Here is a 27993-nt window from a genome sequence, read left to right as displayed (position 1 = left end):
TAAGATATAGTAATAGAACATATCTATGAAAGAATAGAAGAAGAGATATAGGAATAGAAGAAAGGTATAGGAGATATAGGAGAGCAATAGGATAGGGGATGGAAGGCATTCTAGTGCACTTGTACTTGCCCCTTACTGACCTCTTAGGAATCTAGATAGGTCAACCATAGATAATCTAAGGTAAATTGTTGGGGGTGTGGGGATGACACTATGGAGTTCGGTAATGAGTTCTACGCTTCAACAACTCGGTTACTGAAGTCATGTTTTTTACAGTCAAGTTTGGAGCGGTTAATACTAAGTTTAAATCTGTTGTGTGCTCTTGTGTTGTTGTGGTTGAAGTAGTCGCCGACAGGCAGGACGTTGCAGCATATGATCTTGTGGCCAATACTTAGATCTTGTTTAAGGCGTCTTACTTCTAGGCTTTCTAGACCCAGGATTGAAAGTCTAGTCTCGTAGGGTATTCTGTTTCAAATGGAGGAGTGAAGGCCTCTTCTGGTGAAGTATCTTTGGACATTTTCAAGGGTGTTGATGTCTGAGATGCAATATGGGTTCCAAACAGATGAGCTGTATTCGAGGATGGGTCTGGCAAAAGTTTTGTAAGCTCTGGTAAGTAGTGTAACTAGGGATTACCCTCACCTCATACTTTTTAAAAAAAAACCTGTGAATCGCTGCTGAGCATGAATGATTCATTTTAACCATGTAAAGACACATATTAGAAAATGTGTTTGCTGATAGAAAATACCTTGGTCTTTGCAGAAAGGAAGAGCTGATGCCATTACCTTGGATGGAGGGCATATCTACACTGCAGGAAAATGTGGCCTTGTCCCAGTATTGACAGAAATCCCTCGTAAGTATGAACTGAGTAGATCGATAGCTGTTGTAAGTACATAAGTGACCTGTCATATAAGATTCCGGCCCATTGATTCCCATAGTTTGTCTCCTTGTGTCCATCCAAATGCATTACAGCATCTACTAGTCTCTCAGCAGATAGTCTTCAGAAGCAATCCCACTGCCATCAAGGGTAATAGCCACAATTATGTGCATGAAAATGACTTCTGATGGCTTGCCATTTTAGCTCTGTGCTTTAGACTAAGAAAAAGTTAGGTGTTCAGGCATCTGATCTGAAGAGAGGAAAATCTATTTCAAGTCACCTCATTCCTCCCTACTGTTTTTTGGATCATAGCGGAAACATGTCCAGTCAGCGAAGCAGTGGAAGTGATGTGCCAGTGCCTGGAGGCTGTTGGGGTCTGGATGGGTGTCAACAGACTCAAACTCAACCCTGATAAGACGGAGTGGCTGTGGATTTTGCCTCCCAAGGACAATCTGTCCGTCCATCACTGCCCCCCTCAGAGAGGGTCCGCAACTTGGGCGTCCTCCTCGATCCACAGCTCACATTAGAGAAACATCTTTCAGCTGTGGTGAGGGGGGCGTTTGCCCAGGTTCGCCAGGTGTACCAGTTGCGGCCCTATTTTGACCGGGAGTCACTGCTTAGAGTCACTCATGCCCTCATTGCGGCCCTATTTGGACCGGGAGTCACTGCTCAGAGTCACTCATGCCCTCATTACCTCGAGGCTCGACTACTGCAATGCTCTCTACATGGGGCTACCTTTGAAAAGTGTTCGGAAACTTCAGATCGTGCAGAATGCAGCTGCGAGAGCAGTCATGGGCTTCCCAAAATATGCCCATGTTACACCAACACTCCGCAGTCTGCATTGGTTGCTGATCAGTTTCCGGTCACAATTCAAAGTGTTGGTTATGACCTATAAAGCCCTTCGTGGCACCGGACCAGATTATCTCAGGGACTGCCTTCTGCTGCACGAATCCCAGCGACCAGTTAGGTCCCACAGAGTGGGCCTTCTCCGGGTCCCATCAACTAAACAATGTCATTTGGCGGGACCCAGGGGAAGAGCCCTGGCCCTCTGGAATCAACTCCCCCCAGAGATTAGAATTGCCCCCACCCTCCTCGCCTTTTGTAAACTTCTTAAAACCCACCTCTGCCATCAGGCATGGGGGAACTGAGATATTCTTTCCCCCTAGGCCTTTACAATTTATGCATGGTATGTCTGTATGTATGTTTGGTTTTTATAATAAGGTTTTTTTTAGTTATTTTAGTATTGGATTGGATTGTTACATGCTGTTTTTATCATTATTGTTAGCCGCCCCGAGTCTACGGAGAGGGGCGGCATACAAATCCAATAAATAAATAAATAAATAAAATAAATGATCTTTCTTCCTTTTCATTGTCATGTTCACCAGGTGATCTAATGCTTTTATCTCATCCCCAAAGAGTAATATGCATGGCCCATTGCAAAATCATAAGGGGATGGATAGAAACTGAGTCCATCTTTTTGTTCTTTTTGTCATCAGTCCTGGATCATAGATATTATGTCTTGGATTCAGTTGCCTTGCATTCCATAATGGTAGTTTTTCGTTCTATGTGTACAAGGCAACTTTCCTGGAGTCCAGACAAAGGTAGATGAAAATGGAATGTGCTTAAGCTTGAAGTGAATTCTCAAAATCCAATTTTAATTTTATTTCTTCCAGGTGAAGAGTCTAGTCTCTGTGCCGAACCCGCAAAAGGTGTAACAGGTAGGTAATTATGGTGAATGTATTGCCACTTAAGACACCTGCAAGCATCTATAGTTTTATTTGGCAATTTAAAACATGGTCAAATCATTCTGTACCTATCTTCCTAATCTGTTGAAGGAAATTCCTCTTCTTTGCACAAAATACCGATAGTCCTCAACTTATGACCACAGCTAAGCCCAATATTTCTGTTGCTGAGACAGTGGTTAAGTGCATTCTGCCCCATTTTGCATCCTTTCCTGCTGCGGTTGTTATGCGAATCACTGCAGTTGTTAGTAAGTTAGTTGTTAAGTTAGTATCATGGTTATTAAATGAATCTGGCTTCCCCATTGACCTTGCTTGTCAGAAGGTCACAAAAGGGGATCACATGATCCCAGTAGATTGCAACTATCATAAACGTAAGTCATTGTCAAGCATCTAAATTTTGATCTTGTGACAATGGAGATGCTGCAACGGTCACAAGCACGAAATACAATCATATCTCACTTTCTTCAGTGCCGTTGTAACTTTGAATGGCCACCAAATGAATTGTTGTAAGTGGAGGTCTACCTGCACTTCCTGTAGGCATATGAATTCTCTTCCCTTTAAATGTTCGCAAAAGATGTGAAGGCGTCAATGGACCATGCCTATCTTCTGTTCGGTTATTTGAATTCCCATTCAATGTCTGCTTCTTGCTTTCTAGCTAAAGGCTACTATGCTGTAGCTGTTGTTAAGAAACGTGATGCTGACATCAACTGGACCAATCTGAGAGGAAAGTCCTCCTGTCATACGAGTATTGGTAGAAATGCTGGCTGGATTATCCCCATGGGCCTCATTAACAGCCAAAATAATCTTAGCTGTAACTTTGGTGAGTGGCTTTATATCCATTTGGTTGCTTATTATTTTTTTATACTAATACGTCACTCATCCTTTAAAACAGTGTTTCTGAACCAGGCTGCCTGAAGAATCCTGGAATGGAGGTCCACACATCATAAAGCTGCTAAAACTCAGAAACACTGCTGTAAAGGATCCAGTGCTTCTAGGACAACAGCTTCTGTAGTTGTGTAGTTCCAAAGGGTTACCAAAGGGTTGAACTATAGAATTCTTTATTGGCCAAATGTGATTAGACACACAAGGAATTTGTCTTTGGTGCATATGCTCTCAGTGTACATAAAAGAAAAAAAGATACATTTGTCAAGAATCATGAGGTACAGCACTTAATTATTGTCATAGGTTACAAATAAACAATGAGGAAATAATCAATATTAATAAAAATCTTAAGAATGCAAGCAACAAGTTACAGTCATACAGTCATAAGTTGTGTCCCTGCTCCAAAATAAATATTTTTCATGGAAAAAGAAGAAAGAAGAAGTGATTGGCTATAAATCTACATGGGGCTACTTTTAAAGAACGTTCAGAGAGTGCAATTAGTGCAAAATGCAGTCGCGCAAGCCGTTACAGGCCTACTAAGGTATACACATTATCTCACCATCACTCCAAGAGCTGCATTGACTACCAATAGGTCTCCAAAAGCAATTTAAAGTGTTGGTCATGACCTATAAAGCCCTACATGTCTTAAGACCAGATTACCTATGGCACTGTCTCCTGCCTCACGTATTCCAGCGGCCAATCAGGTCTCACAGAGTCAGCCTTCTCTAGGTCCCATCAGCTAAGCAATGCTGCCTGCAGGGCCTAGGGGAAGGCCTTCTCTGTGGCAGCTCCAACCCTTTGGAATCAACTCCCTCCATAGATTCGCACTGCCCTCAGCCTCCCGGCCTTTCATAAGGTTTTAAAAACTCACCTTTGCTGGCAGGCCCTGAGGCCGTTGAGTGTTGGTATCCTAATCCGGCTGATGGTGTGAGTGTATGATTGTGATAGGATGAATGTGGGTGCCTGTTTTTAATAATCCTGGGGTTTTAGAATCATATTTTATGTTTTGGATTTTTTTATACGTTGTATTTTGTATTTATTCTTGTTTTGTAAGCTGCCCTGAATCTACGGAGAAGGGCGGCATAGTAATCCAAACAAATTAATAAATATTAATAAATATTAAATAAAATAAAATAAATATTAAGAAATAAATAATACCTCATTGCCAGGTTGCTCCCTCCTGTGCCTCATGGCTGGACTTCGTGGCTGCGCATGTGTAGTGCTGGGGGGAAAGCCAAAAACAAGATGGCAATTGCATGTACAGGAAACTCAGCTTCTGCACATGCTTAGAAGAAAAATAAAATTAATTTGTAAAAAAATGATGGTGGTGCCCATGGACCAGCACCAACCAAACTGGTTCCCTGATGTCATTGTGATGGCACCAGCAGGTTGCTACTGGTTTGAGTGAACCGGTCTGAACCAAGAGTAACCCACCTTTGGTTCTGTCCCTGATTAAAATGCTTATGATATGTATGTATATCAGTCCTTAAAGATTCTGCTAAGACAATGCAGGAGTGCAAAAGAATTTTGCAATATTAGACTATTGCATTGAAATTTATGGAATAAATAGAGCAGCAGAAAGTCAATGATCATTCAATTGTTCAATTTTTATCTAAAATTTCTGATGAAAATTCAATGAAAAAGAAATCTTTTCCTTTCAACGATTAGCTTGAACTGCTATATTCCTGGCACATCATACTTCTTAATAATATTTTGGCCCATCATGCTTTCCAATAATATTTTGGATTTAGGTCCAGATTTTGTAGATCTAGTTGTCAATATTTAGCTTTATTTACAACTACAGGATTGCTAGACCTAGATCACCAATCTGATGCATCTAATATGCCTTCTAGGGACTATGCAAACTGAAATCCAACACATCAGGCAGACAACCAATTGCAATATGTCGTTTTATAAGAATATAAACAATAGTATTAAAATGTTTGTTCTTTGATCCCATGCTAGATACATTCTTCAGTGAAAGCTGTGCACCAGGTGCCTCTCTTCAGTCTCCGTTGTGCAAACTCTGCAAAGGCAGCGGTGGAGAAGGTGGCCTCTCTCAGAAATACAAATGTAAACCTAACAGCAATGAAATATACTATGGATATACTGGTGCTCTTCGGTAGGTTGCTGTTCCTTGGAATACGATAGAAGATGAATGGGAAGACACTTGTTGACGATTCCTCTTTTTCCATTCCAGTTCGGGATTTATTTATTTTATGTTTTATTTTATTTTATTATTTTATTTTATTTTATTTTATTTTGTTTTGTTTTATTTTATTTTATCTTATCTTATTTTATTATTTTATTTTATGTTTTATTTTATTTTATTTTATTATGGGGAAATTAAGCTGTTAAAACAATAATTGTTCTGAAATGCTATATTATTTTAAATAATACCTAGCACTGAGAATTCTGTGAAAATACAAGATTCTATAGTGTACTTTTGAAGCAAGATTCTGTCTACTGGAATCTTCCTTTAAATTTGATTGTGATCAGTCAGCAGAGGCTCTGCATAGGATCACATGAACAATTTTATTATAATTTTTTTATTGTGACAAGTATTGTAACACACATACATGGCAAATCCTTGGTACTGAAACTAGATTGGAAGTCCTCTTTAGATGCAATTACGACCCCACCTAGTGGTATAATGATCACTGTCATTCCACAGTATAAGCATATTATTCTGTCTTTATATGTAGCTGTTAAAAGCTTTTATGTTTTATATTAACATGTAAAAAGTAATCCCAAGCATGTTAATGTAATATAATAAACAGGCCTGGAAATTTTCAGATCATAACTGTTTATAATTCTTAATTCCAAATTAAAACATGATGTAAACAATGGAGGAATATTTTTTATTTTTGAATAATTATGAATAGAATAGAATAGAATGGAATAGAATAGAATTCTTTATTGGCCAAGCGTGATTGGACACACAAGGAATTTGTCTTAAGATGAGAAACCTATGCAAGGCAAGAAATAAAATGTGTCACTTACCCTTTTATTTGGTTGTATTTTTCAGATGCTTGATTGAAGCAGGAAAAGTAGCTTTTGTTAAACATACCACCATCACTGATGTCACACAAGGTATGGACTTATATAAATAAATATACAACTGTTGATCATCTTATTTATGATAGTTGAGAAATAACAAACTGATGAAGATTGTCAGGCATAATCAAAAGAATGGTAATAATAATAATAATAATAATAATAATAATAATAATAATAATAATAATAATAATAATAATAATATAATGATGGTGTTTATATAATGATAATATTATAAGATAAATTAACTTTGATCCAAAATCATGATGCATTAGAAAGCATCATCCAGTAGAATTAGAAGTATCTCAAAGTTCATTTTGTGGTTGATTTGTACCAAACAAAGTTGAATATGCCCATTCAAGTTAAGATGCAGAATACTAGGGTTGGCCAAGTAATTCTGGGGCATTCATGTAGAAAATTCAACCATCTACATTATTGGAACTGTTACAACAGCACAGAAAAAAAGGAAGATCTTGCACTGCTACATGCCTCAAATACGCCCATCAAAATTTTCAGTTTGAAGGATCAGATTAATTTTAATAACTTCATGGAAAAGAAAATACTACAGGTAGTCTTTGCTTAATAATCACACGTTCAGCAACTGCTTGGTGATGAGGGAGATTCAAACATCAGCCTCAAAGTCCTCACAGTCACATTGTCATAATTATGGTGCTTGGCAAACTGCTCACACTTACAAAGTGCCCATAGCCACATGATCACTATTTGTGACTTTCCCTGCTGGCTTCCCACAAAGCAAAGTCAATGTGGAAGCTGGCAGGAGGACACCAGTCACTCCTGCAATCGCTCCTACTCTGCCATTTTTTTCTTCTAAGGAACCCCTGGGCGGCATGGGGAAATCTATTCCATAATATGTGCTGGCTCACCTGTTCTTTGTAGTGTGCATCTACCATATCACCCACCTGCATTCCACGGTGGCTGCTAACCTCTCAGCACTTTGTAACATCATCCATCTTGCCCAGACTCCACAGGGCAGTGATGGTGAACCTTCTTCCCTCCTTGGGTGCCAAAAGAGCATGCGCGCGCACTATTGCATATGCGCAAGTGCCCACACCCATAATTCGATGCCCGGGAAGGGCAAAAACCACTTCCCCCACCCGCAGAGGCACTCTGGAGGCCAGAAGTGGCCTGTTTCCCAACTTCTGGTGGGCCCTGTAGGCTAGTGTTTCACCCTCCCCAATCTCCAAAGACTTCCCTGGAGTCAGGGGAGGGTAAAAACACCCTCCCCACCCACCTCACTCACTGGAAGCCAAAAACACCCTCCCAGAGCCTCTGTGTGAGCCAAAAATCAGCTGGCTGGCACACACATGCATGTTAGTGCTGAGCTAGGGCAACAGCTCACATGCCAGCAGCTCTGGCTCCATAGGCCACCTGTGGCATCCGTGCCATAGGTTCACCTTCACTGCCGTAGGGTATGCCTATAGCACTTGCCATTGCCCCTCTGCATTCTGCAGCAAGCATCCACCCCTCTGCCAACACTCTGTAGTGCCTACCCATCCATTTGCCTGCATACCGTAGCTCTCGCTTGCATGTGGTTATATATATGCATTGTTATTTGCATGTATGACATGCCATACGCTCAATAAATAATAAATAAATATGAACATATTGACAAAATGTCATATATTCGCACCACTCCAAATAATTTCGAAACTATTACATTGTCATATAGACTGTGTTGCCAGTGCAATGCGAAATGGCATGAGGGGCAGCTGGCAAAGTCCCATCTCCTCTTTCCAGGGAGTAGGACTGACAAGGAAAATATATGCATAGTGGTGCAGGGAGTCCTTATTCTTGTTAATAATTTTAATCATTTTTAATAGGAGAGAACAGACCTGCTTGGGCAAGTGGCGTAAATCCTTCTGATTTTGAGCTTCTGAACCTAAATGGTGGACGTTGTGCTTATAATGAATATGCAACATGTCATTTGGCCCAAGTTAGCCACCATGCAGTAGTTTCAAGACCTGAACGAGCAGAATTGGTGAAAAAGGTGGTACTTGAGCAACAGGTAAGCTCTGAATTGACACTGTTATGTTTAATAGTAAAGTTATATAACACATATATATGGGGGAGATGTGCATCAGCTCTGATAGGCCAACTCACCGTAGCTAACTTGTCATGGCCAATTCACCACGAGACAATTCAACTTACCGTAGTTATTTAAAATAATTAAAAATGGTTTTAATTTATGTTAATCAAATTTCACATTGTCCCTCCTTTTGCATTCTTTACTTAATGAATCTATTCCACCATTTCTTCGATATTAGTATAACTGGTCTCATGGCAAGTCAGCCCTGATGAGTTGTCCTGAAATGAGTTGGCTGTGAGAAGCATCTACCGGTATAATATTCCAATAATAACATTCCATTAGAAATAAGAGGCACAAATAAAAAGAAGAAATAGTACCAAATACTGAGAATACTGAGTAATCCAAATACAAGAATAATGCATTCACTGGAAACTATCGTATTTATTAAATTTTAATAAATTTAAAATTTATTATTATCATATTTAAATTTATTATTATCGTATGTATTATTCAATTTAATCTAACTACTGAAATCCTGCTTTTGTTGATTTTTACAGAAACTATTTGGAAGCCATGGAACTCAGAAAGATGTCTTCCAGTTGTTCCAATCTGAAGCCAAAGATAGCTTGTTCAAAGATGGCACCGAATGCTTAGCTGTTCCAAATGAAAAGACCCCTGAGACCTATCTTGGGCCGCAATATTGGCAGTCTCTTGAAGGATTCACCAAATGTTCACCTTCAGGTAATAATTGAGATTAAGATGAATGGCATTCATCCATTTCAGTAGTAATTTCGTTTCAAACTGGTTATAAAAGTATCTTTTAAAATAAAATGCAGGAGGCCATCTTCACATATTGCAAGATTGTAACTATAAAAAGCCATACTTCGACCTTCCCAACCTGACATGCTCCCTCTAAGTATTTGGATCCCAAGGTATCCTCTAGGGCAGGGGTGGGCAATTAATTTTGCCATGGGACCGCATGAGCGGACCCTGACCTCCACGGGCCAGTCACAGACACTTCATTCCAAACTGACATCTTCAGCTACTGTTAAATGCACTGGGGAAAGGCAAGAGGAAGGGTGTTCCAGTCCAGCCACCCTTTACAAGCCACACTCAGCAGCTCCAGAAAAACCACGTTGCTGCAGTATCCCCTGAAGACCAGCCCCACAGCCAAAGAGAAGTGCATCCTGCCTAGTTAGGAAAAGAGCACCGGGGTGCCTGCAAACTCGAAGCCGGCACTCTGAGCATCACCCACGTTTCCTGCTCCGGGCCCGCTTCCGCCCTCCCTCTGCCACTGTAGTTCTGCAGCTGCCTCCTTGCCAGGCAGCCTGATGGTGCTCCAGAGTGGGACAGACTACATCTCCCAGAAAGCCCTGCGCATTCCGCCCCTTTACACGTGTCAGTCTCTCAGCCAGGCCTGGTTGGCTTCCCAGGGGCCTTCTGGGAGTTGGAGTCCGTCCTTCTTCATCTTGAGCAGGGGTGGGCAATTAATTTTGCCATGGGGCCGCATGAGCGGACCCTGACCTCTGCGAACCGGTCAGATAGCAGGTGGGCTGGTCACAGACATCGGGTGGGCCGGATGCGGCCTGCAGGCCACCACTTGCCCAGGTCTGCTCTAGGGATTGAAGCTGGGGCTGGAATAGTTAGTCCACTAAAAAGATTCTAACTACATTTCCTAAAGATTAAAGAGTTTGTGGGCCACACTATGCTATTGTAGAACAATTTATTTAGTTCTGTCTCTTAATTCATACTTTCTTTTTTGTTTTCTTGTGACAGAACTCCTTAAAGTCTGCACCTTCCACACTCACGACTGGTGAATCAAGTTCTTGCAGTGAAATAAAATGGATGCTTGCCAAAAGTTGACAAAAATCTACCATACTTACTTTATTCTTCTTTAATACCAACAATCTGTTAAACTTTCCATCATGACTTTGTAACTCTGTAGTCACTAGTGCAAAAAATAAATAGAATTAACATCTATAGTTCAATTTCTGTTTATTATGATTGTTTTAGTAGCTTGCCTTCATATATTAGAATTGCTATCTTCAAAAAGGGAGACCCCAGCCTAGTTGAAAATTAAAGACCAAATTCTTTATGTAGCGTCACCTGCAAAGTCATAGAATCAATCATTAACAAATCCATTTCCCTCCACAAACAATCTACTCTCTAACAGACAATTTGGTTTCAGAAAAAAATTGTGCTGTAATCTGCAACTTCTACAAACTCCTGTAAAATCATATGGACTACACAACTCAACAGAGCAAAACAACAGACATAATTTACATAGGCTCAGTGGTGGGCAGCAGGCGGTACGGTCAGGTTCTCCATCACGATAGGAAATTCTGGGATCTGCGTGCAGTTGTGTGCCCCCAATATGTCCCTGTGTGAGATTTGGCTTCTGTGCATGCACAGCAAGCAAAATCCCATGTGAGAAGGCTCGCAAGAGCAAGATTTTGGCAATTTTCAGCAACTTTTTGCTTCTGCGCATGCACAGAAGCAAAAATACCAGTGATAATTGCTGAAATCTCGCTCGCGTGCATGTACTCACACAAGATTTCACTTGCTGCGCATGCGCAGATGCCAAATCTCACGCTGATGGGCATGTGCACTCCCGCGATAGCATCAGAGGGTGCACTGGTAGGAGGTAAGACAAGTGTCCCTTCACTGCATAGACTTCTGCAAAGCTTTGACTCAGTGGTACACAAGAAACTGCTTCTAAAATCTTAGGGCATTTCTGGACCCCTGCATAAATGGATAACTGCATTCCTGTAAAAGAGGTATAACGTGATCAAAATAGGAAGTGCTCCATCAAATCCTGTACCTGTTAACAGTGGTGTCCCACAAGGCATTGTTTTAGGACCAACACTCTTTATACTTTACATAAATGACCTTTGCAATCAAATTAAAAGCAACTGCATCCTCTTCGCTGACAATGTAAAACTATTCAACACCACCAACAATGCTGCTGCATAAATAAATAAGTTTAGCAATCTCCAGCACGCTTCCCCCCTTGCCCCAAAAACCTACCACCACCCCGGTTTCTATGGCAGCCGAAGCAAGCAGGCAGAATGGAGGTTGGTGGGCCCAGTAGGCTTGTGTTTTGTCCTCCCCAGGCTCCAAAGGCTTCCCTGGAGCCGGTGGAAATTAAAAACACCATCCCCCCAGAGGCTCTCTGGAAGCCAAAAATGCTCTCCCAGAGTCTCTGTGCGAGCCCAAAATCAGCTGGCTGGCGCACATATGCATGTTGGAGCTGAGCTAGGGCAACAGCTCGTGTGCCAGTAGATATGACTCCGCGTACCACATGTGGCACCCATGCCATAGGTTTGCCATCACTGCAGTAGGTGGATAATAATGCCAAATCAAGTCGAAACATCTTGCTGCAACCAACCATGTAATTGCTTATGATTATTAATTGCTATGGTTTGTTTTACAGTCACTGGTATTTAGATTGGATTTTATTTTTTTATTGAGTGATTCCCAAGGACCTGGTATAGACAGCTGTTCCAAGTATAATTTCCCTTTGCAATTGATTGATGGTAATTTTAGCAATGCCAATGGTGTTGAAGTGTTCTGCAGATGTTTTGGGATTGCACCCAAGCCACCTATTACTACTGATACTATCTTCATGACTCTTCTAAACAACCTCAGAGTGGGGGCTATCCAGATATTGGAGGAATTCAATTCAATTCAATTTATTTCTATGTCGCCCAACTCCTGAAGGACTCTGGGTGGCCTACAACAGGATATAGAAAATACATTTTAAAACATCATATTTAAAAAAAAAACAATTTAAAAATCACATACATACATATCATTCAGGCTGGAAATTGTGAGATCAACAGCCCCAAGCCCGCCAGAAAATCCAGGGCTTCAATGCTTTCCAGAAAGCCAATAGAGTAGGGGCAGTCCAGATCTCAGTGGGTAGTTAGTTCCAGAGACCTGGGGCAACCACAGAGAAGGCCCTTTCCCGCGGGCCCGCCAGCCGACACTCTTTAGCTGACAGGACCTGGAGAAGACCAACTCTGTGGGATCTTACCGGTTGCTGGGAATTATGAGGTAGAAGGCAGTCTCGAGTCCTTGGAGAGGGGCAGCATATAAATCCAACAAATAAATAAATATAAATCCAATTAATAAATAGCCTGGCCCTGAGCCATGCAGTGCTTTAAAGGAAATAACCAACACCATGAATTGAGTCTGGAGACCAATAGGGAGCTCATGGAGGTTTGGTGCAATGTGATTGTACCTAGGTGCAAGCTGCCTTCTGGACCAATTGTAATCTCCAAACACTCTTCAGGGATATCCCCATGTAGAGTGCGTTGCAATAATCCAACTATGAGCTGATAAGGGAATGAGTGACTGTGAGGAGAGCCTCCTGACCCAAGTAGGGTCGCAATCGGTGCACCAGATGAACCAGTGCAAAGGTCCCCTAGCCACAGCTGTTAGATGTTGGTCTAATCTTAGTTGTGGGTCTAGGAGGACACCCAAATTGCAGACCCTTCTGAGGGGAAAACAATTTCTTTCCCCAGAGCCAAGGATGGGCAGTCGATATAGTCTTGCACTCGATCTCTCAGGGGATTTCGATACATTAGTGAAGCAGTAGATGTGATGTGCTGGTGCCTGCAAGCTGTGAGAGTCTGGATGGGTGTCAACAAGCTCAGACTTAACCCAGGCAAGATTGAGTGGCTGTCCTCTGTCCTCCTGCCAACACTGACTGTGAACGACCAGAGAGATAGAAGGATTAGTGCTCTACATTTAATATTTGTATATGACATAGTATATGACATATTGGAACATTGTAGTCAATACATTTTAGATAAACAGTCATGTTTTCCCCTTCAATTCTCACTAAGCTTTTTTTTTTAAACCTACATCAGACAATAAACAGCTCTGAAGAACCCCAAAGTCACTGCTTCAGAGCACTTTGATTATTTAAATTAAAAATATTACTCAGTTCAGGTTTGAATAAACATGCTACCATTACAGAGGTAGTAATATAGGATTTACACCACACAGGTTTGTTCTGAATTTAGTAAAAAACACTCCCATTATTGTGTTGGGAACCAAATGTAATAACCATTTCCGTCCTTCTGTCAGTGGAGTACGAGTTGACTGACGGAGCAAGAAATATTATTCTCGCTTCGGTTTTTCAAGAGTCACGATCAAGATCATCATATGTGTGAACAATGATCAATTGCACTAACAAATGGCGCTCCCCATTTCATCTTCTATAGTTTTTATAAATCTGCCAAGACTTTCCATGCCGAACGAAATGGGCTAGTAAAATCATATTTGAATGTTTAAATCTGGATCATCCTCTAAATTCTTATTCTGATGATTTTTCCCCCTACAAGAAATGGATTATTTATTTATTTATTTATTTATTCATTCATTCATTCATTCATTCATCCATCCATCCATCCATCCATCCATCCATTTGTCAAACACGGATAGGGTAGTAGTTTGTATAAACATAAGTAAAAAGTAATGATAAAAGAGGACAATAGGACAGTAGGACAGGACGGTAGGCACAATGGTACGCCTATGCTCGCTCCTTACAGACTTCTTAGAAACGGGGAGAGGTCAACCGTAGACAAATATGAGGTTTAGATTTAGATTAGAACAAGGTTCCGCGCTAAATTTCTTCCCTAGGAATTCTGGACGCTGTAGTCCAATGCACCTATACTGTACCTCTTTATTGTTTTTTTCCTTACTTGAAGATGAGTGAACTACAATTCCCATAAATCTTTTCGAACATGTTCCTCAGCCCCAGTAGTCAGCCACTCACTATAGAAACCGGAAGATGACGATTCCATAGCTGGACACGTCGCTGCATTGGACGTATTAAAGCTGTCAGGTGTGTTGAGCGGCTCAGCATGAACGATGCGAAAGTGACGCCCCAGCGCGAGGGGTTCCCCCCTCCCCAAGATGCGCCCCTGCCGGCCCAGGACGCGGCGCAGGTCCGGCTCCTGATCTCGGTGGCGGTGGCCGTGTTCGTCGTCTTAGTTCTGGGTGAGTTTCGGCGCTGCTCGGCGGTTGCTTTCGAGCGACGCAGAAAGCGGGCAATGGAAGCTGAGCCGGGCTCCTGGTGACGCGGAACCTTTCATCGCTCTGGCCCAGGAGTAGGCAAAGTTGGCTCTTCTATAACTTGTGGACTTCAACTCCCAGAATTCCTGAGCCAATCATGCTAGCTCAGGAATTCTGGGAGTTGAAGTCCACATGTCATAAAACAGCTAACTTTGCCTACCTCTGCTCTGGCCATTTAAAACCACAAATCGCAAGACGGGCCTACAGCATGATTATTTGAAGGCAGGTGGCCTCTATCTTCCAAAGGGGGCTTGTGTGAAGTTCACCAGTGGGTCTTGTCCTAGAGACGGAGAGGAGAAACTGGGTAGGTGATTAAGAAAGCTTAGAACTACAGTTGCCTTAAACACGACCTAAGCATAGCCCATAAAACCATCTGCCACAACATCTTTCTTCCTGTCAACGACTACTTCAGCTTCAAGCACAACAACACACAAGCACATAACAGATACAAACTTAAAAGTAAATCGTATTGGTGGTATACAGAGATATAATATTTACAAACTTAAAAGTAAACCGCTCTAAACTCGACTGCAGGAAATACAACTTTAGTAACCGAGTAATTGATGCATGGAACTCACTACCTGACTCTGTAGTATCATCACCTAACCCCCAAAACTTTACCCATAGACTATCCACTGTTGACCTGTCCTGATTCCTAAGAGGTCAGTAAAAGGCAGGCATAAGTGCACCAGCGTGCCTTCCGTCCCCTGTCTTAATGTTTCTCTTTTACTAGTATCATGTATATAAATATTATTATATCTTTGTATACCACCAATATGTACTTGGCAAAACAAAACAAATAAATAAAATAAGAAATATGCCTTTGATTGTCCTAGAGAAACATCTTGCCATGCTTGAGGAATGTCTACAAGTAGTAGATTGCTCCCAAATGTATTATGTTTTCACTTCTTTTCATTGAAGGCTGCTATTCATGGATTGATTTGGGGGAGTTTTGCAAAAGCTGTGTTCAACCTACTTTTCTGCCCCCTTCTGGTAATTGACCCCAAACAATCTTCCACTGTCAAAATAAAATGGCTGGGAAAATCAGTATTCTGATAAAACACATCTGGCAATGCAGCAGCTGGTTAAAATTGCTTTGGATTTGTTTTTAAAATTTATTTATTGGATTTATAAGCTGCCCAACTCTTTCTGTACTTAGGATGGTGTACAACAATAAAAACAATATAGAAATAGTTAAAACCCCTGAGAATAAAATCATTCATTCCTTCTTGGCCAGAGCTAGATGGTATGCCTGTGGGCAGAGCCAGGTTTTCATGGCTTTGTGGAAGGCCAGGAGGGTGGGGATGGTATGGTATGGGGCAGTTGATTCCGGAGAGCTGGCGCCACCACAGAGAAGGCCCTCCCATGCGGCCCCCCCAACTGACATTGTCAAGCTGATGGGACCAGGAGGAATCCAACTCTGTGGGTCTTAATCGATTGCTGGCAGGTATGCGGCAGAAGACGGTCCCGTAAATAGTCTGGCTTTAAGCCATGTAGGGCTTTATAGGTGATAACCAACACCTTAAATTGCATCCGGAAACCGATTGGGAGCCACTGCAGCTCACAGAGTGTTGGTGTGATATAGAGGGTACTTAGGCACACCCACAACAGCTCATGTAGCTACATTCTGGACCAACTGTAGCCTCCAAATGCTTTTCAAGGGTAGCCCCATGTAGAGAATTTATTTATTTATTTATTAATCAGATTTGTATGCCGCCCCTCTCCGCAGACTCTGGGCGGCTAACAGCAGCAATAATACAATGTAAACAAATCTAATATTTAAGTTTAAGTTAATTTAAAACCCCAATTTAGAAAACAATCATACATACTAACATACCATGCATAAATTTTATAAGCCTAGGGGGAGGGAAAGTCTCAATTCCCCCGTGCCTGATGACAGAAGTGGGTTTTAAGGAGCTTACGAAAGGCAAGGAGGGTGGGGGCAACTCTGATATCTGGGGGGAGTTGGTTCCAGAGAGTCGGGGCCGCCACAGAGAAGGCTCTTCCCCTGGGTCCCGCCAAACGACATTGTTTAGTCGACGGGACCCGGAGAAGGTCAACTCTGTGGGACCGAACTGGTCGCTGGGATTCGTGCGGCAGAATTGTTGTAAGGGTTTTATAATATTTGATGAAAGTGCAGGAGAAAGAGAGCTTGTAGGCAAATTTAGAAAGTGAGAAATAGGCAAATTTAATTGACAAAAAGGTTTCTGATTTCTGACAATTGTAATTTGTAATTCTGGCATAGTATTTTATCATTGAACTGCTATCCTACTACAGAGGTACTTAAAAGTTTGTAAATGTTCACTATTTCTACATACCATAGATATGATATAAAATATGCTCTGTTCTTCACTAAAAACTAGATAAATCCAGTTCAGTGAGTCAAAACTATATTTATATATTTGAAAATGAATCCAGAATTATATATCTTTGTGTGACAAAAATATGCCACATCTCGTATGTGAACCTTAACTGATATACCACCTTTAGGCATCAGTAAGTGCAACTAAATATTGTTTAGTTTTGCATGTTGATTTGGAGGAATTCTATCTTATTCCTTCTTAACAGCTTCAAGGGGATGTTAGTGGATTTCCTTGCATGAACTGCCCACTTCTACAATATTTCTATACACCATGAAGATCAGGACTTTGACTTGGTCATTCCAGAATATTTAATTTTCTTTGCTTTAGCCATTCTTTGGTAATTTAACTTGCATTTTGGGTCATTGTCTTCCTGCATTCCTAATCTTAACACTAAATTTGCACAACCATTTTCTCTTAAACTTCAGTTCAAGAACAGATACCGTGACAATTTGTACAATATATTCTTACAATTCAGATTTCATACCTCCATCAATGATGACAATCTGTTCTGATCATATTAATAAAAGATAAATGATTAAAGCTTGTTTCTGAACAAATATATTTATTTGTTTGGTGTGTATGTTTCTGATTTGGTGTCCATGTCTCTCTGAAATGACTGGTATGAAACTGGTATCATAGTTGTACAGAAAGTGGTAAAAATAAATTTTACAGGAAATAAATATTGTGAATTGCCTGCTTATTCTGTCAAACCAACTGTTTACAACCCAGAAAAAAGTTACAGGTTTGGAAAAACTCATATATGACTTTAAAACCATAATTTATACTCTCTGTATATAATGTAATTTTCATGGATAGCAATGTTATCTATGCATATAGCTTACTGTAATTATTCAGTAGATTGCTTGTCTTTTTCAGTACTTTGGAAAGTTTTCCAAGCAAGGAAGAGCAGTCGGACAGCAGTGCTTCTGGCTGGTCTGTGTGACTCAGGAAAAACACTTCTGTTTGTTAGGGTATGCAAGTTTCTTTCATAATTTCTATAAGATTGTATTATTTAGAGTAATATTTTGTTGTGGTTTTTTTCATGTTATTGGAAGATTAAACTTAAGCACTTTTAATTTCTTCTTGCTTTTGAAGTCTTTGAAAGCATTAGATCAGTAATTTTACTGAGATTATTTAATTTTGTCTGCTTTCTTTTGATTTCCATAGCTCTTAACAGGAAATTTCCGAAATACTCAGACTTCCATAACCGATGGTTCTGCCTTGTACAGAGTAAAAAATGACAAGGTAAGGATGAAAATGTTACATATTGTGGTATATACGAGTCTCCAGAGAGGGGCGGCATACAAATCCAATGAATGAATGAATGAATGAATGAATGAATGAATGAATGAATGAAAGGATTGTTATTCATTTGAAATAAACTCAATGGTAGATGGCAATAAAAATGTATACGCCTAAGCAAAATATTGGCTAAAATTGCTCCATGATAAATATTTATTCCTTCTCCTGTAGAATAGGAATGTGACTTTAATTGACCTCCCTGGCCATGAGAGCTTGAGGCTTCAGTTCCTGGATAGAGTCAAGGCTGCAGCTAGGTAAGTTTCAAAAGAATGGTTCTGTTAGCATTTTCAGGACATTATAGCTGTATAGACCTTTAGGATAGCTGCAAATAAATAGAAGGGTGTCATAAAATATGTGCATCTCATTTGTTGGATTTTGTTTGTCTCTTTTCCTAAATTATTCTGTCCTGCTAATTGGAGAAGAGAAGAGTTTCTAAACAAAACAATTCACATTAAGATAGCAAATTTGGACAGTATCAAGGAGGCACAATCTGAGGTTAGTTAGGGGAAAGATCAGAAGCAACGTGCAAAAATATTATTTTACTGAAAGAATAGTAGATGCTTGGAACAAACTTCCAGCAGACGTTGGTAAATCCACAGTAACTGAATTTAAACATGCCTGGGATAAACATAGATCCATCCTAAGATAAAATATAAGAAATAGTATAAGGGCAGACTAGACGGACAATGAAGTCTTTTTCTGCCGTCAATCTTCTATGTTTCTATCAAACTTTGGAAAAAGTGCCAATTATAAACAGTTTTGTATTGTGGGTGAGGGAATTGTTTATTTTGCTGATATAACCAATTGAAGTTAATATAATGCACTGCCTTTTTCTGTGTGAAGGGCAATTGTGTTTGTTGTGGATAGTGTATCTTTCCAACGGGAGATGAAAGACGTGGCAGAATTTCTGTACCAGCTCCTGACTGACCACATAATTCTGAAAAATGCACCTCCCCTCTTAATAGCCTGCAACAAACAAGGTAATGCCTATCATGTTTGAAATATGCCAGCCTTCATTTACATATACAGTAATATCTCGTCTTATGAACCTAATTGGTTCCAGAAGTAGGTTTGTAAGGCGAAACGTTCGTAAGACGAAACATTGTTTCCCATAGGAAACCAGTGTTCCCTCTAATTTTTTTGGGGGGGTGGGCGGAAAAGTATAGTGTCTGAGCGGCAGTCCCTTTGGGACTGGGCGGCACAGAAATAATAAATAAATAAATAAACAAACAAACAAACAAATAAAAAACCCACACTGTTTTGCCTCAGAGAATATCAAAATAAAATACTGTACTGAGTGTCTATAACAGTGAGCTCATAATAGGGCAACTACTAATATCAAAATGCCACTTAAATAGTTGAGCTACTTTCAAACTAGATTTTGATTTTCTTTCTCTCTTCCTTACTCCCATTCTTTTTCTTTCTCTTTTCCTTCCTCTCTTTTTTCTATCTGTTTCTCTCTCTTCCTCTCTTCCTCTCTTTCTCCTTCCCTCTCACTCTTTCCCTCTCGGTTTCTGGGCAGGTTTGGAAAACTCTGAGTTGATGATGATTTTTAAGTGAGTGATTGCTCACTGCTCAGCTTAGAGGGAACTATGTAGGAAACAATGTAAAAGCGATTAACCCGTGCAAAAAAAATAAATAAATCCCAAAATGGCGCTCCACTGGGCGCCGCCGCCCGGCTGTCACCTTTTAAAACCGCCGGAGCTTCTCGGCGTTCTCCCGAACCCGAACTTTTCGGGTTCAGGTTCGGGAGGCTGCCAAGAAGCGCCGCCGCCAGGCTGTCACCTTCTGAAACAGTCTTCGTGACGTCAAAGCTCCGCCCATGGAATTCCCTATTGGGATTCCCCACCTCCTTTCTAGCTTCCAGATCGGCCGAAAATGCCGCCGCTGATCGCAAAAACGGTGCTCTGCCGAGTGGTGCCGCCCGGCTGTAACCTTCTGAAACAGCTGGGCGCTTCTCGGCAGCCCTCAGAACCCTAACCCAAACTTCCGGGTTCGGCATTCGGGAGAATGCCGAGAAGCCCCCCGGCTGTTTCAGAAGGTGACAGCTGGGCGGCGGCGCTTCTCGGCGGCCTCCCGAACCCGAAAAGTTTGGGTTCGGGTTCAGGAGAGCGCCGAGTAGCCCCCCGACTGTTTTAAAAGGTGACAGCCGGGCAGCGGCGCCCAGAGGAGCGCCATTTTGCGATCTGCGGTGGGTTCGTAAGCCGAAAAAAGTTCGTAAGAAGAGGAAAAATTTTTTCGAACCCCGGGTTCGTATCACGAGGGGTTCGTATCACGAGGGGTTTGTATCACTTGGGGTTCGTATCATGAGGTACCACTGTAATTTAAAATGTTTATACTGATTAGTATTTTGCCATACATTTCATTAGAATAAATGCATCTTTGGAAACTAGTTTCTGTTAATCCTGGTAAACTAATTAACAGCTTGTATCTGTTGCTGAAATTTGGATCCTGTTATGGGAAATCATGGTTTATTTTATTGGTGCTATATGGACTCAACCAATTATCCAGACACAAATGTAATGAAGGTATTTTCCCCCCTTATTTCTTCCATAGATGTTACAATGGCAAAATCTTCTAAGCTCATTCAGCAGCAACTGGAAAGAGAACTGTAAGTTCAAAGGTCCAGCTTATCAGGGGTCACTTCAATGCATCTTTCTTTATATGCAAGGTTACTGCTCAGTAGTGATGACATTTTAAAAATTATTTTCACATAGTTGTGAAGGCACAGCGGAAAGTAACATTGAGCAGTGAAAATTAAAACTGATTTTGCATGTAAAATTTCCAAGCTCTTCTAATGCATGAGATCAGCTAGAGTTTTAAATAGCAACATACATATTAATTTAATCAAGTCTGTTAGATGGAGTATATTTTTAAAACATTGCTTTTAAATATTATTCAAATTATTCTTGATTTAGTATCTCAATTGGTGTCCTCCCTCCCTCTTTGCCTTGCCATTGATTTTATGTTGACAATTTTACAGAAATGTATTTCTTTTATAATCTGAATAGAAAATTAGCTTTATAATTAGCTTTAAAAATATGCTTCATGCATACTATATTTTTATTTATTTATTTATTTATTGATTGATTGATTGATTGGATTTGTATGCCGCCCCTCTCCGAAGACGCGGGCCAGCTAACAACAGTAATAAAACAATGTACAATAATAATCCAATAAATACTAAAAATGATTTAAAAAGACCCATTAATATAAAAAACCAAACATACATACAGACATACCACACATGAAATTGTAAAGGCCCAGGGGAAAAGAGCATCTCAATTCCCCCATGCCTGGCGGCAGAAGTGGGTTTTAAGGAGCTTACGAAAGGCATTCCTATTCTATAGGAGAAGCAATAAATATATAGTTGACATTTATTCATTCATTCATTCATTCATTCATTCAATTTTTTATGCCGCCCTTCTCCTTAGAGTCAGGGCGGTTTACAACATATTAGCAATAGGACTTTTTAACAGAGCCAGCATATTGCCCCCACAATCCGGGTCCTCATTTTACCCACCTCAGAAGGATGGAAGGCTGAGTCAACCTTGAGCCGGTGGTGAGATTTGAACCGCTGACCTGCAGATACAACAGTTACCTTTAGTAGCCTGCAGTACTGCACTCTACCTATATATATACCTACCTGAGTGTCTCTCGTCCATTAAAATAAGGAACATTTAATTTGTTTTGGGGTTTTTTCAAATTAAATTTCTCAGCAGAAGTAACACACAAAAAGGTGTTTTCTTTTGTGAACTTTAAATTAATCCTTAAAGCTAGTCCCTGTATCATTATAATCTTATTTTCGATTATCATCAAAAATGACAAAATATTGTAAAGATGTTGCCGAGAGGAAATATCACTTGGTTTTCCTTTCTCTGTGTTTTGGCTACAAATATCTATGATCTAATACTTAGTTTTTCCCCAAAGATGGAGGGTAGAGAAAGGTAAGACAGTCTCAGAATGACATACAAGAAAGGACTCTTAAAACAGTATAGCCAATAAAACATGAAAATAAAGTAATGTAAAAGTTATGCAGCAAATATTTGTAGAATGAGGGTAAAGCTTTGCTTTCCGAGCTTATGGGTTGGTTTCTGAACATTTTGTTACCAGGCTAGGTAACATCTTTAAGTCTGTAATATGGTAAATGATTTAGCTTTACTAGATAAATGGTCAAAGCAATGGAAACTGCAGTTTAATGTTTCCAAATGTAAAATAATGCACTTGGGGAAAAGGAATCCTCAATCTGAGTATTGCATTGGCAGTTCTGTGTTAGTAAAAACTTCAGAAGAGAAGCATTTAGGGGTAGTGATTTCTGACAGTCTCAAAATGGGTGAGCAGTGTGGTCGGGCAGTAGGAAAAGCAAGTAGGATGCTTGGCTGCATAGCTAGAGGTATAACAAGCAGGAAGAGGTGATTGTGATCCCCTTATATAGAGCGCTGGTGAGACCACATTTGGAATACTGTGTTCAGTTCTGGAGACCTCACCTACAAAAAGATATTGACAAAATTGAACGGGTCCAAAGACGGGCTACAAGAATGGTGGAAGGTCTTAAGCATAAAACGTATCAGGAAAGACTTCATGAACTCAACCTGTATAGTCTGGAGGACAGAAGGAAAAGGGGGGACATGATCGAAACATTTAAATATGTTAAAGGGTTAAGGTTCAGGAGGGAAGTGTTTTTAATAGGAAAGTGAACACAAGAACAAGGGGACACAATCTGAAGTTAGTTGGGGGAAAGATCAAAAGCAATGTGAGGAAATATTATTTCATTAAAAGAGTAGTAGATCCTTGGAACAAACTTCCAGCAGACGTGGTTGATAAGTCCACAGTAACTGAATTTAAACATGCCTGGGATAAACATAGATCCATCCTAAGATAAAATACAGGAAATAGTATAAGGGCAGACTAGATGGACCATGAGGTCTTTTTCTGCCGTCAGTCTTCTATGTTTCTGTGTTTCTATGTTACTCAGAGTGGTAATGAAATGTTCGAAAACCAATCCACAAGCTCGGAGAACACACCTTTATCCTAAAAGTTATGTTTTAAAGAGGAAAATCCATTAAAACAGATAATAGTTTGGTTGTGGTGAAGTTGTGATCCTATCCATACTAGCTAGTTTTAAGCATATCTCTCTCCCAAGATTACGCAACTGACCCGGTGCCAATTGTTGATTTTATGCAGACCCATTTTATCTGTATTAACTTTGTTCTTCTCTTTTCTTTTTTTACAGTAATACCTTACGAGTGACCGTCTCTGCTGCCCCGAGTACCATGGATAGTTCAAGCACGGGATCTGTCATTCAGCTTGGGAAAAAGGGAAAGGAGTTTGACTTCTCTCAGCTGCCCATGAAAGTGGAATTTATTGAGTGTAGTGCCAGAGGAAGCAAGGGAGAGGAGGGCGATGCTGACATTAATGACTTGGAAAAATGGCTAGCAAAAATTGCCTGAGAATAAGAAGGTGGGAAAGAACGTGCCCTGGAAAGAGTAGGTATTGGAATGAGGCTTGCAATTTAATAGAGCAAGAACTTGAGTTTTAAATAGCAGTTTAGCTAAGAAAAGATGCACCCTTGGAGCTTGTAGCAGTGCTGAGGACATTCAGTCTTTTGCTCAGATAAGTTTTTACTTTCTATTCATTGTTCACATAAGGCCCTGCTGAAGTATCTTTGTTTTTTAAATATAGCCTAGCAAAGTGTAGCCCCTTTTCTACTTCCCATTGTCGTTGATAATTTACCTACTCTATTTTAGGAAACGATCCCTTAAAAAGGAGAATCCTCCTTATACAAAAGTTGCAAGATGAAAAAGAACATTTCTAGATATTCCTAGATTCAAATTCCTTTGCTTCTATTTTCCTTCCAATATTCTTCTCATTTGAGATGCTTGTGATCCATGTCAACTTATTTCATTCTTTCCTTCTTAAAAAAAAAATTGATAGGTAACTATTTCCAATTATCTGTGCAATGCCTAGCAGTGTGGCCATTCTATCCCTTGATATGTGTTGTTTTGCTTCTAAAAATTGACTGAAGTTTCCTTTTCCCCCCCTTTCCTTTCCCTGCGAAGTTATTTTGGTATTTCAATTGTGCTTTTGATAAGGCACTTCCCTATTCTTTGTCTAATATATATTTGGTTAGATTACTAACTTCTTAGCAAATGTTAAATGATATAGCGCCTTCATGGAAACAGTGTGCCAAGTTTATAAATCTACTGAAATGTAACATGCTACCCTCTGAGCATATTACGTTTTAGTGGATTTAAAACTTCCACTAGTGCTTTAAGATGTGTCATTCCATCAGCTCTTGAAAGAGGTTTCTCCTGTAGAATGTTCAATGTTCAAGAGAAGGAGTAACCATTAGAACTGTGTACCTCTGGTTCTCTATCAAACAAGATGTAACTGTTCTCAGTTATATTCTTGTTTAACAATGTATTTTATACTGTATACTTTTTACAGCAGAAATAGGTAAATTAGAATTTTTTTAGTCTTTACAAGCTGGACTTGATACTTTTTCTAGATGAGTTGCATTTCTCCAAAGTGTGATCTGTAAAAAATAGTGATACACAGAAAACACATTTACTTATTATTTTGAATGCTTAATGTACATTTCTTTGGTCCTGTATTTGTTACTAAAGATCAAGTTCTATTAAAATGTGTTTCTTAATTTATGTGAATTGGTCCCTAAGATTTATGCACATCCCACAAAAGTCTGTTCAGTATTAGTAGCTTCACGATTTACTCCAAAATATAGACTTAGAAATAGCTTTTTGTGCATTGGGTGACTTGCAAATAGAACATCAGAGCCATGCCTCTATGTGTTTGAGCTCAGGAATGAAGTTGTGCTCTCTTGCTTTTTTTAATAAGCATTTTGCCAAATCCAGAATAAAAATTGTAAATAAATCATGAGTATTCTGCTTGCTTTGAGGCTGATGGCCCTCACTGTCCTTGAATAAGCTGCAGAGGTGTAGAAACCCACACATTTTACATTATTATTTATGTCTACAAATAAAGATATATTTCCCTAACATACCTCTGATTTTCTCAGTCACATTTTCTTTAAATAGAAAGTGTGAATGCATTGTTTGGAATGCATTTTTAAACATGGTTATTTTTGCTTGTGAAAGTCTTATGACTCTTGCTACCAAATTCTATAGGATTAAAAGCAGTGGTTGGTTGCTACCAGTTTGGACTGGTTCGCATAAGCCGGTAGTGGAAATTTGGCCTTGTTCCCCAAATTGGTAGTGATGGCCAGCTTGCCATGCTCTTGAACCAATTCCCTGCTTGAAAATGGCTGGCAAAGGATCACCATCCGGATGTAATGTGTGCACTTCCGAACTGGTAGGGAAGGAAAGAGAAACCCACTACAGTGGTACATCTACCTAAGAATGCCTCTACCTATGAACTTTTCTAGATAAGAACTGGGTGTTCAAGATTTTTTGGGCTCTTCTCAACAACCATTTTCCACTTACAAACCCAAGCCTCCGAAATTGTAACCGGAAAAGGCAGGGAGAAGCCTCCATGGGGCCTCTCTAGGAATCTTCTGGGAGAAAACGGCCAGAAAAGGCGAGGAGAAGCCTCCATGGGGCCTCTGTAGGAATCTCCTGGGAGGAATCAGGGCCTCCACCCTCCCCGTGGTTTCCCCAATCACACACACAATTTGCTTTTACGTTGATTCCTATGGGAAAAATTGCTGCTTCTTACAAACTTTTCTATTAAAGAACCTGGTTACAGACTGAATTAAGTTCGTAAGTAGAGGCACTATTGTACTGATTAAAATATGTATTTTAACAGGAATTACTGTATATTTTTTGTGTGTTTCAGGTCTAAATTGTAATTGGGGAGGAAGGCTGAAAAGAAGCAACAGTGATATTGTAGAACTTAATTTGTTTTGGGATGTAAACACTAATTCCTGGAGCGGTGTCAAATTGCAGCATGTAAAAAAATTATATCACAGTTACGAACCAACATTAAAAATCTGTCTGCTGCAGAATGTTGGGTTTAAAGAGGGCCCTTCAGATTTGAGAAATGCTAATGTCAATTTGCAAAACTTTCAAGTTGCCAAGAGACGGGAGTGGGGAGAACTGGCGGATTGTCTGCACTAACTCAGTGGTTCTCAAATAGTGGGGTACGCCACACTGGGGGGCATGGAGTGATGCCAGGGGGCCATCTGACCCTGGGGAACGTGCTTTGTTTTTGCTGCAGAGATTGGGATATGTGTCCTACCTGACACTTGTACCAGTACCTCCGTTGCATTCCTTGGCGATGTGTCCAGGGCAGCCCGTTCTAAAAGAAAATGTCTCGCGGGTTCAATCAAACTTCTCAAACTCATTAGACATTTTCTTTTAGAATGGGCTGCCCTGGACACATTGCCACGGAATGCGACGGAGGTACTAGTACAAGTGTCACATAGGATGTGTGTCTTGTGACCTGTCCCGCCTGACCTACCACTCCAAAATTACGCCCCACTGTGCAATTTGGGAATTACAGTTGTGGCGGAGTTTGGACATGAAATGTTTACTTCTTCCTGGGGGGGGGGGGGAAAGGAGGCATAACAGAAAATAATTGAGAAGAACTGCACTAACTGAAAGCACATTCCACAAATGTTTCTTCTACTGATTGTGTCCTAGGTTACCGGAATCAGAAGGGGGGGGTGGGACTCATAGCCCGCCAACTTGATTCATTGGAGAATGTGATATATGACATGTCCAATGAGAAGGGGGGAATCAGTCATGAGGGCATGCAGCCTACATGGGCTCAGTTTTGACTGCATCAGAGTGTTGCTGAAATGTCGCTCCTAATATATCCTCTTGGTATATTTCTTTTGGAGTTTGGCTCGTGGCTCTTGAATTAATTAGGATATCTTTCAGAAACTTCACAGCTGGAATTACATGTGTGAATACAAATGCTCTATATGTAGTAATAAAAATACCCTATATACAGTATATATTAATGTGAATTTACAAAGAATTATAAAGCACAAGGTATGTGGAAACAGCATCTTATAAAAAATACGTATGTATGCTGTCTGTTTTTGTATTTAAATAATTGCTGGAATAAAAGTAAATAAAAATCTCTTCCCATTGCAATAGGAAACTCTCCCCATAGTTTTATCCACTCAATATGTATTTGCCAATTGAAGACAACATTTTAATTTTTAAAAAAAGATTTGTTAATGGTGCTAAGAACATTTGCATGGAGATGCTGCTGTTTTTATTAAAAAATAAACTCTGATGTATTTATATATTTAATTATCTTTATTGTCATTTATAACCAGGAGCTTAAAACTTTGTTCTGCCAGTTGGCTTGGGATTCCAAAGGAGGGGCTTCATATTGGGAGTGGTAGATAATATCAGATCCCATCTCCCCCACCGCTCATCCTCCTCCCTCCCCATTTTTTAGGTATTTTATTTTTGGAGTATTCAGTTTTATCTTTTCAGTATTGTAAGCTGCCCACAGATACCATGTGGTAATATGGGCAGCCAATAAAATTAATAAATAAATAAATGAAAGTTTGATTATTCTACCCATTCCAATGAAAGGTGGTCCAATGAGATTGTTTCTTCTTCATTTTTTGTCTATAGTCTTTTTCTTCTCAACTGTCATTTGAGTGGGAGACTCTCCATTGTGTGATTTCTGTAAATTGTTCTGGGGAAT

At 40.1% G+C, this 27993-nt stretch overlaps 2 protein-coding genes across 2 annotated transcripts in view; both read left to right on the top strand.

The window, feature by feature from the left end:
• The window catches only part of TF (transferrin), a 38198-nt gene extending 27617 nt beyond the window's left edge, over positions 1–10581 (top strand). Inside the window, exons 10-17 of the mRNA XM_070753178.1 lie at positions 757–847; positions 2545–2589; positions 3269–3433; positions 5461–5617; positions 6524–6588; positions 8394–8578; positions 9157–9340; positions 10376–10581. Coding sequence (XP_070609279.1) covers positions 757–847; positions 2545–2589; positions 3269–3433; positions 5461–5617; positions 6524–6588; positions 8394–8578; positions 9157–9340; positions 10376–10416 — 933 coding nt within the window. The 3' untranslated portion in view covers positions 10417–10581. The remainder of the gene's footprint in view (positions 1–756; positions 848–2544; positions 2590–3268; positions 3434–5460; positions 5618–6523; positions 6589–8393; positions 8579–9156; positions 9341–10375) is intronic.
• A 3802-nt stretch (positions 10582–14383) lies between these two features.
• Positions 14384–25366, top strand: SRPRB (SRP receptor subunit beta). Its single transcript, XM_070753179.1, has 7 exons — positions 14384–14608; positions 17923–18017; positions 18214–18291; positions 18520–18602; positions 19192–19328; positions 20905–20959; positions 23582–25366. The coding sequence occupies exons 1-7, from the start codon at positions 14473–14475 to the stop codon at positions 23796–23798; spliced, it is 801 nt and encodes a 266-aa protein (XP_070609280.1). The 5' UTR covers positions 14384–14472; the 3' UTR covers positions 23799–25366.
• The last annotated feature ends 2627 nt before the right edge of the window (positions 25367–27993 follow it).

The sequence above is a fragment of the Erythrolamprus reginae genome, chromosome 5 (genome assembly GCF_031021105.1).
Source record: "Erythrolamprus reginae isolate rEryReg1 chromosome 5, rEryReg1.hap1, whole genome shotgun sequence".
In the NCBI taxonomy this organism is placed as follows: domain Eukaryota; kingdom Metazoa; phylum Chordata; class Lepidosauria; order Squamata; family Dipsadidae; genus Erythrolamprus; species Erythrolamprus reginae.
Note: the sequence above shows the minus strand (reverse complement) of the source record. Positions and strands in the feature narration are given on the sequence as shown.